Source organism: Microcebus murinus, chromosome 12 (assembly GCF_040939455.1).
Source record: "Microcebus murinus isolate Inina chromosome 12, M.murinus_Inina_mat1.0, whole genome shotgun sequence".
NCBI lineage: Eukaryota > Metazoa > Chordata > Mammalia > Primates > Cheirogaleidae > Microcebus > Microcebus murinus.
The window spans coordinates 86,170,734-86,188,210 of record NC_134115.1 but is presented as its reverse complement, the minus strand read 5'-3'; the positions used below and the strand labels follow the sequence as shown (position 1 = coordinate 86,188,210).

Sequence of the window (17,477 nt, the reverse complement as noted above, 5' to 3'; positions counted from 1 at the left end):
TAACCAGAGCAGTCTTTTCAAAACATGGTACATCTCTGCTCCAAATCTTCTAGTCCTTTCCCACCTCAGAGTCAAAGCCAAAGTGCTTGCAATGGCCTCTGGGTTCATGAGAATCTGGTCCCAGTTCTCTCTGACCTTCCTGACAGCTCCTTCTCGGGGCCTCAGGGCTCTTGCCTGGTAGCTCCTGCTGGAATGTCTTTTCCCCAGACACCCTCATCACTCACTCCCATACTTTCTGGGTCTCTGCTCAAAGGTAACCATTCAGAGAGGGCCTCCCGGAACATCCCTTCTACAACATATCTCCCAACTCCCTGTTACATTATCCTCTGTTCCCTGGCCCTACTTTATTTTTATTCTCAGTACTTTCTGCCAACCATCATAGATTTATCTGCTTATTCTGTTATTCTTCAGCTAGAAAGCAATCTCCATGAGAAGAATTTGTTTTGTTTACCGCTGTGTCCTTCATACTTAGAACAGCACCTATAGGTGCTCATTGGAATGAATGAGCTTTTGCCTTAGTCTTCTGGAGGAAACCAGGGTCCTGGAGGGGAGGGTGTCCCTAGGGGTTACTGAATGGTGGGACAACCTCAGATGACAAACTCTGGGTGGAAGGAGAGAGTCTGCCTCATGACACATTGGCTGGGAGGTAAGTGATTTGAAGAGAAAACCTACCCTGATGTACTGGAATTCTTCAACAGGTGACTCCGACACGGGAGACAACAACGAGATGCTGGTTCCTCCACTTGGCTTGTGTTTCCTTGTGATCAGAAGCAGTTTATTCCGAATTGCGACCACAACCCTCAGCTCTCTGCTGTGGTGAGTGTTAATCGCATACAGGTGGCAGCCTGGGATGAGAAAGCAATGATGCTCCATATGTGACAAGCGAGTTGGGAAGCCCCTCTCCTTGACACTTGGGCAAGTTTCCAGGGAGAAATTAAGCATAATGCAGTGAATGGACTAAAAATGTTTCTGCCACCAGGCAGAATGGAGACTTGACATAAAAATCAGGTTAAGTCACAAGAAAATGAAGAAAGTCATTTTCCCTATATTCTAGAGGTTGTGGACTTAACTTCATATCTACTACATAATGTGAATTAAAGTAAAGGGTGATTGGAGCTCTAGGAACCAAAGTCTAAACATTTCTTTACTCACAGATTTGCTAATGGAGCTTAACTTACCTCTAAAACCTGTTATGAAAGGTCTAGAATTTCTTCTAGTCCTCAACATGTTTTTCTATCTTTCAAGTTCCTTATAGAAACTATGATGCTATCTTTGTGATGTTTCCAAGCAAAAAATAAACCAATAAGATCAAATTCCCACTCATTTTTATTTTCAGTAAAACCTAGGCAGTCTGAGAAAAAATAATAATTGAATGGAATCCGGCAACATACGATGACTCAAGTCACCTTTTGTTTTCTCCAGCTTGTTTTCTCTGCAGTCAGATCTGCTCTTCCCAGCCTGTTTCCCCTCCAGGCCCTTTTGCAGAGCACTCAACCTGAAGACAAAGAGGCGGGCATCTTTTCCTGGTGACATAAACAAGGAGGAGGGGATTAAATGGAAAAGTAAAACGACCTGGAAGAGTTCCAAGGGCAGACTGTGTAAGAAACTAGGGTTGGCTGTGTCCCAGAATTCGGGAGACACCTACACCACTTTTATTTAACAACGCAATTACGGATGGATATGCATCCTCCCCACCCCCCTGCTGCCACTGGTGCATCCTCCCCACTACCCTGCTGCCACTGGTGCATCCTCCCCACTACCCTGCTGCCACTGGTGTATCCTCCCCACTACCCTGCTGCCACTGGTGCATCCTCCCACCCCCCTGCTGCCACTGGTGCATCCTCCCGACCCTCCTGCTGCCACTGGTGCATCCTCCCCACCACCCTGCTGCCACTGGTGCATCCTCCCCACTACCCTGCTGCCACTGGTGCATTCTCCCCACCACCCTGCTGCCACTGGTTCCCTCTGAGAGAACCAAGGGACCCCAAACACTGGGCATCACGAAAAGAAAAAGAAACAGCTGGCATGCCCTATGGGTCAGACCGGATGACCAATGGTGTGGGCCACAGAAGGCGCCTGTTTTCCTTCTTTTAGAGCATGCCACCTGGCAGGGGTACCACCTTTGTCTGCTCTGAGAACCAGAAGGTCCAGAGTCTCCAGCACATGCATCTGCTTCACTGGCAGTGTTCTGTCAAACACGGGCACTGACGGAAGGTCATCTGGAAAAGGAAACCTGGTTACTTATTGCAATGCAGCCCACGCTTTCTAGAACCCGTGAAACATGCCTGTGGGTAGTTTTAGACCCCAGTTCTCTTAGGCAAGGAAGGAAGTCAGCTTCCAGAGCTTTCATAAGGCTTACACAGTAAGTACAAGCACCATTCTCCGCCTAGCTCAGGGACAAGTACTGCAATTTCCTTCCCAAAGGCATTCCGAGCTCTATAATAGGGGGCATAGCAGCAGAGGCATGAAAACTATATTCTCATAAGTGTTCATCACAGAAAAAGCAACATTGGTCAATACCAGTTTTTACTGGGGTTGTACCAAAGGACTGAACACCAAGTTAAAAAAAAAAAAGAGTAAGAGCAGCCATTTCTCTCAAGTCTTTTCTTATTTTTATGTAATATTTAAAATTGGTTCATATATTAGGTCACATTGTATATTTCTCAAGAAAGCAAAATTAAAATTTTCTTTTATATTTAAAATAAATACAGACACACCCTATCCTAACATGCCTTGTGTCTGTATCATTATATTTTGACCAAAAGTTTTCAATATTTCACCATATAGGAATATGAAATTTCCTTTTTAGATAAAAATAAGTAAAAATAAATATCAATTACATTGCCTAAATATTGGGAAAAAACTGATTTAAGTGGAAACGCTCAGGAAGATTTTAGGTAGCTGGATGATCAAAGACATTGCAGGTACAGAGGATTTGTTTTTGAGGTTACTTACTGAGATCTCAAATTGCTAACAATTACTTTGCTCCTGGGGGACCCTAAGACATAAGGGCCTAAAAGGATTATTAAGGCTGTTCCATAAGCAGAAAGGTCTGTTCTGAGCTTGATGTAGAATCAGGGCAAGGCAGAGATGTCTGGGATGGTGTAGACATTTGAGGCAGAAGTGGCTAGCTCACTCTTCATCTGCATTTAGTTTTCTAGTGCTCTGCTGTGGGGTTGAGTTTGTATATTTATAATTTAGGTGCAAGGGGCCCCGAGGATCTTGCCTCCAGCAAGGATCTTCCAGAAATATAACTGTAGTTAGGAGTTCATCTTCCTTGGATGGTGCCCAGGACAGAGCAGAGCTTTTACTATCAGGATTAACCACTGCCCTCCAGCGGGGAGGGATCTCCTGCTCCTGCAGGCCAGTAGGACCTTCATTTGTCGGAGCACAGAGATTGCTAAACTCATATCAGATGTAGGATTTATCTCTTGTTCCTCTTAATTATGCGGGCAAATGTAAATTTTATGACAGTTCATCAACCACTTTCCTTCCTCCTCTACCCCAGAGCTTCACAAAGAGGAATTCATTCTCAGTGTCTCTGTACCTCTGCTGGGGCAGACTTAATTTTCAAGACATGGAATGAGCACTCTAATATCCATCATCATATTTGGCTAAACAACTACCATTACTTCCTTTTGTAGGATAAAAGCAGTATCTGCAATGACAGATGACACACACTAAGGGTTCACTACATGCCAGATCATAATGCTTAGCATTTCACGTATTATTTAATTTAAATGTCCCAATGATCCTATTAAGTAGGAACTTGTAATATTCCATTTAACAAATGAGGAACCTGAGGCACAGGGGTGTTAGTAACTTGGCTGAGGTTACACCTCAAGCATGTGGAGCCCAAGTCTGTACAAAGGACAAAGCTGTGCTCTTCATCAGTGGTACAGCCTAAAAGCAGCACTGCATCCACGTGGTTGGGTGATGTGACCATAGAAGCAGCAGCACTGTAAGGCATTAATAAATGACAGAGGCCATACACTTTACCTTGAAAACACAGGTATACTGTGTAGCCGCCAAGCTGTGTATAGAGTAAATTAGCATTTATTCTCCATCAAATCCTTTTCAGGTGGCTGAATAGGTTTATATACAGCACAAGAAGAAAGAGGTGGCAAGGACATGAGAGTGACATGTGGCTTTAATGACGGTTTGTTAACAAATTTTTCCTTCTTGTAATCTCTTTATAAAGAAACAATCTTTTAGAACTGGCTTTTCTATTACTGCAAAACCCAAACACATGGTGATAGCATATGTAATCAGTATTTAGTCTTCTTTCAAAGTAGGTTTTGTTAACTTAGAATACAAAAGGTCTTGATTTTTAATAATGACTTTGAAAGGAGTAGACTCTCAAGGGTAAGTCTAATAAAATTAAGCAAAGGCTAATGGGCTAGAGTGGAATTCAGCCTGGAACAAAATGGACAGATTCACTCATGGAAACAATTCATAATATGATTAAGTGTAGACAAGAAAAAGGTAAACAAAGAAATAAAAAGAGAATTATGGCTTAAAAGCACAACAAGGAATACAAACAAAGTCTTAAGAGTTATTCTCCTTTTTAGCAAAAACAAACAGGGAGCATCATTGTAATCAGGACACCAAAAAAATAACCTGAGTAATAAATCTAAGCTGGTGGTGGGTGTGCACAGCTACCACCCATGGAAGATGACTTCCTTCAAATTTGGAAGAGAAGGATTTCCTGGCAAATCACAATAATCCTTATATCTCACACCTCTATTAAATTTTGGACCCATAACAATAAAAATTTCAGAAAGGGACTTGGTAAGCTTGGCTTGGATTTTACATTAAAAAAAATAGAAGCAATTCAAATGGAATTTTTTTGCTTTTAGGCAGGCTTACAAATAATCACTATGAAGCATGCTTTCTCTTTCCTAAAAGGCAAATGAGAAGGATTTAATATTCTTTTAATCACAATATTTTTCATAATTATTGCTCAGGACTATATTTTTAGAAATATGTGTTAAGGTAAAGACAAAAACATTGGTAGAATTTAATTTTAATATATTGTACTTGGTTTAGTGGAAAGAGCACTGGACTAGAATCACATCTCGGTTCTAGTTCCAGAAGTGCCACTAGCTAGCTGTGTGATCTTGGGGAAGTCTCATCATTTCTTCAGGCCTCAGTTTCTTCATCTATAAAACCAACAGCCTCTAAGGTCTGTTTTTATTATTTTTTCAATAAATTCATTTCTTTGGTTGTACTTCTGGTACAATCTAAGGATTTTGTTACTTTTTAGCAAGTTCAGAGGGACATAGTAAAGATAATAGCCACTGTTTAGTAAGTTACCACTGTGAGTCAGATGCTGTGTAAACATTTATGACTGGTAACTATATTTAATCCCTTTAATTCCCTCCTTGTAGTTATGGTCATCATCCCCATGTATTTCACCATTTTTCATTGTCATAAACTATTTTTTTGCCTCTTAAAAAATTACCTTCACTTTAGAGAAAGCCAAGGCTCAGAGAGGTTGAGTTTTCTTCAAGAATACAGAGTTTCAAGTTGTTTTATAGTTTTGACAATTAAGTATTTAAATTCTGACTTTATGAATTTTAAATTATCTGCCTTTTATTAAGCTAGTTATAGGTACAATGGCATCATGGGTGCACAATTAAAACATATAAAAATAACAGATAAAGTCAGAAACAGATCCATTATAAAGCATGGCTCACCTCACTAGTCACATTATAGGAGGCCCCTAGCACAGGCCCCGGCACACAGCAGGCACTTAGTAAATGCTCTGAGTATGGGTCTGAAGGAGGGAGGAAAGGTTGTGCTGAAGGGTGGGAAGATGCTGCAGTCTTGGGCCATTATTGCCATTCTCACAGTGGTGGCTTTAGGATGCTCATAAAATGTCACTATGGTAACCAGAGCCTGGGCAGCTGCTTCTGTGCGGTCTGAGGATGTGCCCTTTGAAGACACTGTCTCTCTGCCTGTGGCTCCCATTGAAGCCCCAGGAGACAACCTGCTACCAGTGTTTAGCTCCTTTGTCATTCATGAGGAGTATGGAACAATCCAAGGGGCCTCCTGCTGGAAGGGACCACACAGTCCTTGAGTGCAACTCCCTCTCTGGAGCTGTACTCCCTCTATAGCATCCTCACCAAGGGCACGGCCCACGGTGGCTGATCTGTGCTGACAGAGAACTGACTACCTCCCCAGGCAGCCCGAGCTACTTGGCTGCCAGAAAGTATAATTTTATAGAGTTGAAATCTGTCTCCCTGTCAAAATCTTTTTTGTTTCTATATCCATCAAAAGTGGATTATCAGGCCAGGCGTGGTGGCTCACAGCCTGTAATCCTAGCACTTTGGGAGGCCGAGGCGGGCGGATTGCTCAAGGTCAGGAGTTCAAAACCAGCCTGAGCAAGAGGGAGACCCCGTCTCTACTATAAGTAGAAAGAAATTAATTGGCCAAATAATATATATAGAAAAAATTAGCCGGGCATGGTGGCGCATGCCTGTAGTCCCAGCTACTCGGGAGGCTAAGGCAGCAGGATTGCTTGAGCCCAGGAGTTTGAGGTTGCTGTTATCTAGGCTGATGCCATGGCACTCACTCTAGCCTGGGCAACAAAGCGAGACTCTGTCTCAAAAAAAAAAAAAAAAAAAAAAAAGGATTATCTAAGATTCTTAGCGTTTTTTTGATACCAAGTACTTTTTGAATCAGAAATCTTTTTTGTTTGTTTTACATGTTCCTGAGATAGTGGCTCTAAATAATGTAACCTTGTTGATTTAAAGTAAAATGCTAGAACCATGATAAGTATTGGTGGAAAAGGAGATAAAAGATTGTTTTTGCAGGTCTTTTGATATCCACAGACTAATCAGAGATTTCAGGAAGAGATGAACCTGTGGCCCACCCTCCAGCATGCTTGGTTCAGAATATATTTCTTCTGCTTGCCCTGAAAACAAGGGTTTAATTTTATAAGGAAATGAAACTTTGCTAACCTCTCTGCAGACCGCACATGTATGGTCCAAAGGGAGTTGATTGGCAATTACTCATCTTAGAAGTACTACATGTTACATAAAAGAGACATTTGTAGGAGCAGCTACTCACTAACCATCCACTAGCAAGACGCCAGCATCAGTGGAAACCAGCAAGGCCTGGCCCCAGGGATCTGCACACACGGCTTCGTGAGGGAAATTACTGCAGAAACACTGGGGCTCCCAAGGCTGCGAGGCAATACAAGCATCGGAAAATAAGTGCACCGGAAAAAATACACTGCGGCCCATCAAATGGAAACGTACAGTACCACACCTGAAGCAGAAACACAGATACCCCCGTGGGAGCAGAGTGATTCCAAACCCTGGGGTCTGGATTCAGTTACCTTTCTTAAGAAGAAAAGTCTCCTTTTGAATACATGCAATAGAAAGAGTGAATTCACATGTTTCTGGCACCACAGCCTGTCTCTATGATAATGTTCCTCAGGGGTAATTGAAGCATTGGTAATGTTTTTTAAGCAAACATTTTTCTTTAACACCTGGGAGTTGAGCCAAATGGTGCCTATTTTTCAGAGAATTTACATTAGTTCATCATGAAAGGAAGTCCCACATAATTCTATTAAAAAAGTCAGATTCCTGTGTTGCTGATTCAGCAAATTATGAAACCATATATAATGCATTAAGAAGTTGATATTGCCTTAACATGAAAATGCCTATTGACCCACACATGGCTACAAAATCTTAAAGAAAATATAACATCTGTTTGTAGAATGGCAAGAGATGCCGACAAAATGCTCAGGTTCCCCCACGTGACATATAAACACCACATGAACTCTCCCTTGAGTCTTGGTTTCATTTTCATTTCAGGCATAAGGAATGAGCTCTCCCTCACAGCTGTGTGTGGTTGCGTGGAGTCAGCAGGCACTGTTTGCTGGGATCTTAGTCACACCACAATTGTGGACATTTTCAACAGGATCATTAACGTCCCTCCAAAGCACCTGGCTTAGCCTTAAAGGACAAGGGAAGTTTGTAGAGATTCTTGATGACACACTGACATCTTATACCTTCACTTTTATTCTTAATCAGACATAATGGCCTGATGTGTCTTACCTGTGTTTGCAGAGGAGTCTGTGTGTGCACGTGTGTGCGTGTTCATAGGTACCCATGAATACATGCTATACTCGCAGTAGAAGCGAAAGGCTCTGTGGACTACCTTTGAGTTGTCATTAGGGCTGAGGGTAAATACTGTGTGCATTATTGCTGTCTCTGAAAAGAAAAGTATGCTCTCCTTTGAGGAAACCCATAGCCTCAAAAAGAATATTCTGTTAGATTGTACTTATACTGTTCTGAAAAGATCACCTAAAGAAGGTGAAAACATTTTATAAACCAAAAGGCCTCACAAGTGCAGGCCATTAATTGAAACAGCATTTCGCCAAGAAGATTTCTGGAAATTCCGAGTTTGTGAGTTATGCCAAGAGGATATTAAAATGCAAAGCTAATAGAAACATCAGTAGGGAGACAGACATAGACATCAGCATTAGGTAGGACCAAGACAGAACAACCAACTCTTAATAACAATATGTTCTCTGACCAGAGGACACAAGTGCAGAAAGGACTTCTTCCCTCAAAAGATCCAAAGGCAACAGAGGATCCATGGAGGCTTAAGGAGGTCTATGAAACCCCATAGATTGTATTCAAAATGCTGTGTGCATGTGCCATTTGAACATTTTAATGGGCTGATGTGTGTATGGGTGACCACTGCTCTCATGAGTTCTCAAGGTGCTGGGAAGTATGTGGGGTCTGAGGAACTACTGAACATTGGGGCAGAAAGTGTCAGCAACGAACTCAGATCTGGCCCCATGGAGGCTCTGGTCTGAGGACCAATGGCATTTATCATTGCCCTAGACCCCCTCTGCCATGTGAGAGGCTTAGTACAGATTCTGCAGGGCAAGAATGTGGTTTTCTGGCCTTCCTGCCTAAGCACAGACTCTTCTGGGCTCCCTCTAACAGCATCAACACAGCTCTTCTGAATAAATGATGGATGGCAACAGGGGTGACAAAGCCCAATTTGGAAACAGAACACTCTTGGGAACAGCATGTGGGATTCTGGCCTCTGCAGGGCCAACTGCACAACAGCTCTTGGCATCTTCTAGAGCAGTGTTTCTCCATGTGTGGCCAGTGGCCCACTGGCAGGTTATGGACTGACCCAACAGTGAAGGTTGCTCTTTGTTGTTTCCCAGTGAACAGGTTATGGTTTCACAGACTGTTGTTTTTAATGTACACCTAAGAACTTCTTTTTTTTTTTTTTTTTTTTTTTTTTTTTTGAGACAGAGTCTTGCTTTGTTGCCCAGGCTAGAGTGAGTGCCATGGCGTCAGCCTAGCTCACAGCAACCTCAAACTCCTGGCTCAAGCAATCCTCCTGCCTCAGCCTCCCGAGTAGCTGGGACTACAGGCATTCGCCACCATGCCCAGCTAATTTTTTGTATATATATTAGTTGGCCAATTAATTTCTTTCTATTTTATAGTAGAGACGGGGTCTCGATCTTGCTCAGGCTGGTTTCGAACTCCTGACCTCGAGCAATCCGCCCGCCTCGGCCTCCCAGAGAGCTAGGATTACAGGCGTGAGCCACCGCGCCCGGCAGAACTTCTTATTAAGAACCTTATTAGGCTGGGCGTGGTGGCTCACGCCTGTAATCCTAGCACTCTGGGAGGCCAAGGCGGGCAGATTGCTCGAGGTCAGGAGTTCAAAACCAGCCTGAGCAAGAGCGAGACCCCGTCTCTACTATAAATAAAAAGAAATTAATTGGCCAACTAATATATATATAGAAAAAATTAGCCGGGCATAGTGGCACGTGCCTGTAGTCCCAGCTACTCGGGAGACTGAGGCAGCAGGATTGCTTGAGCCCAGGAGTTTGAGGTTGCTGTGAGCTAGGCTGATGCCATGGCACTCACTCTAGCCTGGGCAACAAAGTAAGACTCTGTCTCAAAAAAAAAAAAAAAGAACCTTATTAATCTTATTGGAATATGGTATTTATAAAGTGCTTGGAAACATGGCAAATTCCTACTGTGCATAGGAACGAGCAGATAGTGAGAATTTCTACAATCTTTGGAAAGGATGCTTTGCCAACAGTCTTAAGTTGGTTGTGGCTTTTAGGGTTAATTGTATTTTGAGCCCATCATTTTCCTGAAACCAGACATTAAAGCATGTAGGCTCACATCATCTATGTCTTTATCACTAAAGTAAATGTATTCATAATTCTTTTGCTTCTATAGTGAACACTTCTCTGGTGATGTACTATTTGTGAATCTGTTCCATTTAACTAACTTTAACATATTCTGAACATAGATGTAATTAAGTACATGGGGTATTGTTTTACAATACAAAATCACGCATATAACAAGTTCATACTGCAACTTATTTTTTTCTGTTCTAGTCTTGATTATCACCTAGTTTTTTTTCCATGAAAAGTAGAAACAGGAAGTATTATAAATAGATAGGCCACATTTTTTTGGCTGGCTGAGTGAACTGTAGATTAAACAGTGGTTTCTCAACTGTGGTCCTCTGACCCATAGTCTCAGCATCACCTGCAAAACTGTTAGAAATGCAAACTTTCAGGCCCCACCCCCCAGACCTACTGAATCAGAAACTCTGTGGGGTGACTCCAGTACACGCCAAAGCTTGAGAAACACTGCTCTAGAGCCTTGCTGTTTAAAGTATGTCCATGGTCAGCAGCACAGGAACCACATACAAGCGGGTTAGCAACTAGACTCCTGACCCTACCCCAGTTCTACGAGATCAAAAATGCATTTTTGCATTTCTACTGGTCAAGATGTCCAGGTGCTATGTACACACTTGAAGCTTGAGAGGCCCTGAGGGACCAAGCCTGCCTGACCAGGCCTGGTCCAGCAGCTCCGCTCCAGTTAAGCAGGCAAAGGCATGTGCATACTGCAGAAATACGAAGGCTACTCAACCTTATCTAGGGCCTCCCCTGAGGACTCTGAAGTAGACAAGCTCTTCTTCCTTCTGCCCACAAAGCTTTTTCCAAGAATCTCAATAATTTCATTGAAGACAAAGGACATTCACAGTTCAATTTGAAAGTATCACCAACTCACCTCTTTTTTACAGATCCCTGAAGCTGCCAAGCTTGATGGAGCATCACCTCTCACAATGGATTTCAGTTTTAGTGCCTTACAGAACAGAGATCTCTATTAAAGTTCATCATTGAGCAGTAGAAGAATAGCAGGTAAACAATTGTGATTTGAAAAAAAATTAATAAAGCAGAAGTAATTTCAGATCAAGTTTCAGGTTTCTTTACTGACTTATTATTGAAGGTAAGGAATGAAGTAAGCCAGATATGGTGAAGCCCTAATGACAATGTCTCAGCCCAAACTACCCCAAACACACTCTGTCATTTTCATGTATCAATATATCAGTATTGTGATTCCTAAACTGGGAGCATTAAAAAATACAGACTCCTAGGTCCCTCCTCAAACCTGGTGAATCAGAATCTCTGGGAGTTTGGGTATCTTTAAACAGGGACCAATGGTTGAGAGCCCTGTAGTAACACACCTGTTTTGGGAAAACGCTATATCTGCCTCTAAGCTTCCCTTGACTGCAGGGCCTTTCTCCCTCCACCTGCTCTACTTTCCGGCCAGAATCTTATCTGCAGCTGACAGCACTCCCCCTTCTCCCTGCTGTGATGTGGGATCAAGACAGACAGTTGCTTTGTCTGCTGGAACTGAGAAATACTAGTGTCATGTGGGAGTGAGGAAAGGGAGAGTGTTTTCCTCCAACACCTAGAATAAGGGGATGACTGGCTGCCACCTAAATGCGATGACTGCTCCCAATAACAGGGTGGCACTTCAGGTCTTCTGTAAGTGCCACAGACACTCTGTGCTTCCTCTTGCCAGGGATGGGTTCAAGGTGCGTCCCAAATTGGCTCCCCACTCTTTAGAAAATTCCTAGGAGGTAGGCAAGTGGTCCGTACTCCATTTGACAAGAGGAGCCCAGAGCTGGGCCCTGTGGCCACTTGCTTCAAGGCAGTAGCATTCCCATCTCTGCAGAGGGCTGCTCTCTCAGTGACACCTGCAGAGAACTACATGTATCTAGTTCTCAAAACTCTCTCTCTCTCGTGATTTCCACAACAGTCCTTAGAGAAATTACAGAGCTCCTACAGCAAACATAAAAGTCTTTGCACGTGGGCCATCTGGTTTGGATGGGACTCAAAACTACATGTCTTGCAGAAAAGGTTTCAGAATAAAACCCACCTGCCCTATTCTAACAAACTCTGCCTGGCGGGCCTCCTCTTTCTTCCGTGCTGACTTGGGCGACTCCGGCAAGACATCACTAAAAGATCGTCTATTAAGCATGTTCTAAAAAAGAAAAACAAGTTATGAATTCCACAAATGGTTGCTAAATCTTATCCTTTGGCTTCTCTTAATGCACAAACCTATTTGTCCAAATGGTCTTGTTTCTCCCTTCTGTATTTGTTCACTTAACAAGCACTGATGGAGCACCTGCCACGTGCCAGGGTCCTGCCAAACACTAGGGATTAGAGCCAACAGGTGGAGGGCCAGTGCTGTGATGCTGGGAACATGGCTTTGAAACCCAGCAGACCTGCAGCTCCATCACTTACCAACTAACTAACGGTGTGACTTGGGCCCCCACATTGCACAGCTCCAGGAGTCATAGAATGGTATGCTCCAGAACACACATACTGAATTCTATGAGAATGGCACCCCTAGAGTTGTACAACTCTGTGGCCCTGTGGGCTACCTTGGGCAAGTAGTTAACTTCTGAGTCTCAGGTCTCTGTTTCTTAATACCTGTCTCCTAGGTGTGTTATGGGGCTTAAAAGATATAATGTAACATGCTAAGCATGTAAGGTGCTTAGCACAGTGCTTGGTGCACACTCAGTAAATTTTATTTCTCTTCCAAACCACAGAGAATGAGGTGTACTCATTCAATCAGGTAGTACTGACTGAGCACCTCCTACTCTGCCAGATTTGGGGAATGTGATAGTGGTCTCTGTCCTTGTGGAGCAGAGAGTCTAGTGGGGAGACAGATTAAGTAACTAATGACATGATTAGCACGTGTGATCATTGCTATGAAGGGAAGTGTGTGGGGTATATCAGAATACCTAACAAGGGACTTGCCTTCAACTGGGGGGTGCTGGGGAAGCCTGGCTAAGGCAGTGATGCTTCAGCTGACACATGAAGGACTTATCTTGGTACCCTCTCTATACTTTTCCTTGACCTTAGGGAAAAACAGGAATTGACAGATTACCAACTAAAGTTTGCTCTTTAGGATCCTGGGGTCAGCGTGGCCCAATCCCTGCAAGTTCTTGGGGTGCACTGATGAGTCAGAAGTTAAGGGGTGCCTACAAAATGGTGCCGGTCACCGTGCCAAGGGGAAAGGACTAATGAGCACTAGCTCATTTTGATATTCTACATCTCCCCTGGGTGAACACCTGACACCTGGTGCTTCAGTTACGTACACACATCATTAGCAATACTTTTACTGGGGTTTATGAATGCATGGATTGCAGGGGAGTCTCCCCACTTGTTCTGGGTTGCCTTGTTAAATTGGAAAATGTTTTTAAACAATGATTTTACTCTGCATTAACGACACTGATTTTAGAGGCTTCCAAAGAGCACATGCACCCCTGGAGGTGACAGGAAGGTTTTGCTGGGTGTCATCAGTGTGGATACACCTTGAGTCTAGGAAGTGTCTGGCAAAAGTGGCTTTTCAATTAATAAAAATGCTTGTGTTAGTGCCTGAATATGGGGCTAGCCAGTAAATCTCCAGAAAATTTGAAACCCCCCATCTCTCTCCACAATCCCCATTTTTGCCTACCTACCAGCCATGGCACTGGCTGTCTCACCAAGGACAGCCACCCAAAAAAGCTCTCCAGGGGTTGCGGATTGACACCCATTGCCCTGCCCCCACCTGCACCTAGATTTCCACAGCCCTGGCTTTATGAAAATCACATTCCTATATATGGAAACCCAACGTCCCCCCTTCTTGTGGTCACAATGAGAGAATGCCAGCTTATGGTGGCCATAGCACAGTCTTGATTGCAAGGATCAAGGCAATTCCTGTGCTTTTCTACCCAGAACCTCATTGCTAGGACTTGTGTTTTCAACTCAGGCCCCACGAGAAGGGAAGAAGACCTCGGATCCAGAGTTACCTTATGCAAATCCGGCATCAAATCCTGGTATAAAGATCGAATCAACATATCTAGTGTACGCCGACGTTTCTGGGCAAATGTTGGGGTTTCCAAAGTGGCTTTTTCACCATTAATTACTAAAATAAACCAAGTTAAAAAGAGAAGTACAACATTAACAGCTGTTGAAGAATGTTCTTCTCAAGGAAATGCCTCAAAGTGAATGCTACCCACCTTTCTAATACTGGTACTGTTATTGGTGTTACCTTTCCTTCATTGGAGAATGATTAAAAACTCTAGATTTCGCTACACAGATCCATACAGTCCATAGGAACAACTATCTTACCTTTCTTGTTGGGCTGCAAGCTTTTCATTTTACCTAAAGACCTCTGTAGCTTTATACCCACCTATCAACCCACCCATTCCTACCATCCACCCACCTGCCCAGCCAACACACAGGGCCAAACCACCAGGAGGCCATTCAGTGGGATTAAATATATATTTTCTGCATTTTGCTAGAAAAAAATAACAATTTTCTGTCTTAGCAGAGTACTAGGATTCTTAGCCTAATGGAAGTTGCTTCTGGAAAAGAGTGGAGGTTTTTTTTTTTTTTTTTGAGACAGACTCTCACTTTGTTGTCCAGGTTAGAGTGAGTGCCGTGGCGTCAGCCTAGCTCACAGCAACCTCAAACTCCTGGGCTCAAGCAATCCTGCTGCCTCAGCCTCCCGAGTAGCTGGGACTACAGGCATGTGCCACCATGCCTGGCCAATTTTTTCTATATATATTAGTTGGCCAATTAATTTCTTTCTATTTATAGTAGAGACGGGGTCTTGCTCTTGCTCAGGCTGGTTTAGAGCGGAGGTTTTAGTGGACCACAGACATTAAGAGCCAATAAAGTGGAATGCCCAGTTATACACGAAAGCACAGAACAGGAAGGGTATAATAGAGGTTAGGAGTTTGAAGTCAAGACAGTTATGGATGTGGCTCCTAGCTCTGCTGCCAGCTATGTATTGTAAAGAAAATTATTTCACTTCTTGGGGCCCCAGTTTTCTACCTTGTAAAAATGAATATAATCATATTTCCTTATGAGAATGTTGTAATACAAATGAGATAATACATATAAAAAATTAGCACAGGCCGGGCGCGGTGGCTCATGCCTGTAATCCTAGCACTCTGGGAGGCTGAGGCGGGCAGATCACTCAAGGTCAGGAGTTTGAAACCAGCCTGAGAAAGAGCAAGACCCTGTCTCTACTAAAAATAGAAAGAAATTAATTGGCCAACTAAAAATGTATAGAAAAAATTAGCTGGGCATGGTGGCGCATGCCTACAGTCCAAGCTACTAGGGAGGCTGAGGCAGAAGGATTGCTTGAGCCCAGGAGTTTGAGGTTGCTGTGAAATAGGCTGATGCCATGACACTCTAGCCCGGGCAAAAGAGTGAGACTCTTGTCTCTAAAAAAAAATAAAAATGAATTAGCACAGTGCTAATAATATTAAATAAACATTAACTATTATATTTCTCATACAGGGGGCTAAGGCAAGGACAATGTTGACAGACTGAAAAATGGAACTCCCTGGGGACAGGCATTTCCTAGAAAGGATCTGTGTGCTGGGGCAAACTGGGCTTGTGTGCATGTATGTATATGTAGACATCTCTCACAGAATTTAAACTATGCATGTCTATTATTTTCTACAATTCTGTGACTGTGAATTTTTTGTTTGAGGGTATGTGCTCCTTGGTACTTCAGAAAAATCCATCTTAGATGCCTTGTTTGGCTGAATAAAGGGAAAAGGTCAGGTTTTTTTTTTTTTTTTGAAATGCCATTTCCTGTTATCTTGCAGTTTTCTATCTTACCTATTTCCTCCCTCCTGCTACATCCACTTTAGAATTCCCAGAGCCTTCCGATCCCTGGGCTGCTGCCTATTTACTCAAGGTACCACCCCTTCGGGTCCCTCTGGGACCCACGCTCCACCACTTACACTCTCTCTCCATCACCTTCAGTCACTTAAGCCCATGTTCTTCTGCTATTTCTACCTTTCAAATCTTCAACTTTAGTCCAACTGAAGTCCAACTTTAGTCCCTTTGTTTCACTTCACTCCAAGTCACTCTGTTGACTGGCTTCCTTTAAATGGATGGATTCTACTTAAAAGCTGTGTCCTCAGTGTTGCTGAGTGATCCTTAATCTTTGGTCACAGGCCCCTTCCCTGCTACGGGCCCTCTACAGAGAATGCTGACGCCCTGAACCCGTGCCACCAAGACCCTTTTAGCGTCCAGAAAGTAGCACCCTACTTTCTATTGCTGCTCTTTGTTTCAGATCTGCTTTCTTGCTCTGTAACTGATCCTTTGGACTTGAAACACATGGACCACACAGTTTAAGACTTGGGCAGCTTCACATAGAGTTTCAGCTTTCTGGCTTGTTTTGAAAACTCAGAATATCTGGCAACACTGGGCCCTTGCTCTGAAAGGCATCAAGTGGCTGGAGCAGGCACATGTGCCCATCACCCGACTGTCTTCCACTCCTCCTGCTTCACTCATTCATGTTCCCCGCCCATTTTTCTAGACATTTAAGTTGGGTACCTTGTTCTCGTATTTGAAATAAGGGGTAAAGAAATGGAAAGGAAGAGAGAAAATCATCACTTTGCACGTGGTTTGCAGAGTTTGCTGCCTCTGTTGTGCTGGAGAATACACTGCCCACAGACCCTGGCATGGCTTGATGTGTAGGAGGTAACAACTCCAGTGGCCCAGGTGGGAAGCAGAGGGAGCCCCGGTAAAGGTGTCACAGCTGTTCTCCAGAGGAAAGGTGTGGAAGCATGCGGGGATCTTTGCAAGGGACTGGAGGGTTTTACAGAGGGAAGGGAAGAGAAGTTAAAGTGGCTCGGCTGAGATGGGGATGTTTTGGTGATTGGAATCCCTTCGAGTGTCGACTGCAGGGGTAGAGAAACATGGCATTTTGTGCTATTGTTGAAGGAGGAGTTGTGTGCAAGGCTATGAAGGAGATGCTGGGGAGACAGGAAGACAAAGGAAGGACAACATGTGACAGTCCCTTGCCCTGGCCTGAGGGACTGGTTTGGGCCAATCCTAAAGTAGGATTAAGACTAGAAGCCGAGGGGCAGTTGTCCACGGGGGACTTGGTGAGGCTTTGACTCAATCAGTGCTACCTTGGTGCTTGGTGACCAGGATGGGTGATAGCAGAGGACAGCAGCATTTCCAAATGCTCCAAAGCCATGTAGCAACAGTGATGGAATCAGGTGAAGACTGTACACGTGGGGTGGGGAGAGGAGGCAGGGATGGGAGGAGACAGCAAAGCAGCTGTGATGCCCAGTGTGCCTGGTGGGAGGCTAGAAAGCAGCAGCTT

At 43.7% G+C, this 17,477-nt stretch overlaps 1 protein-coding gene across 4 annotated transcripts in view; it reads right to left on the bottom strand.

The window, feature by feature from the left end:
- Window positions 1–17,477, bottom strand: part of GARNL3 (GTPase activating Rap/RanGAP domain like 3) — a 168,748-nt gene that overhangs the window by 27,786 nt on the left and 123,485 nt on the right. For all 4 annotated transcript variants that reach the window (XM_012771966.3, XM_012771965.2, XM_076009049.1 and 1 more), the window contains 7 exons: window positions 14,149–14,264; window positions 12,228–12,332; window positions 11,073–11,147; window positions 7,079–7,190; window positions 2,121–2,219; window positions 1,407–1,523; window positions 673–845 (listed from right to left, as the gene is read on the bottom strand). In XM_012771966.3, the coding sequence (XP_012627420.2) occupies window positions 673–845; window positions 1,407–1,523; window positions 2,121–2,219; window positions 7,079–7,190; window positions 11,073–11,147; window positions 12,228–12,332; window positions 14,149–14,264 (797 nt within the window). The remainder of the gene's footprint in view (window positions 1–672; window positions 846–1,406; window positions 1,524–2,120; window positions 2,220–7,078; window positions 7,191–11,072; window positions 11,148–12,227; window positions 12,333–14,148; window positions 14,265–17,477) is intronic.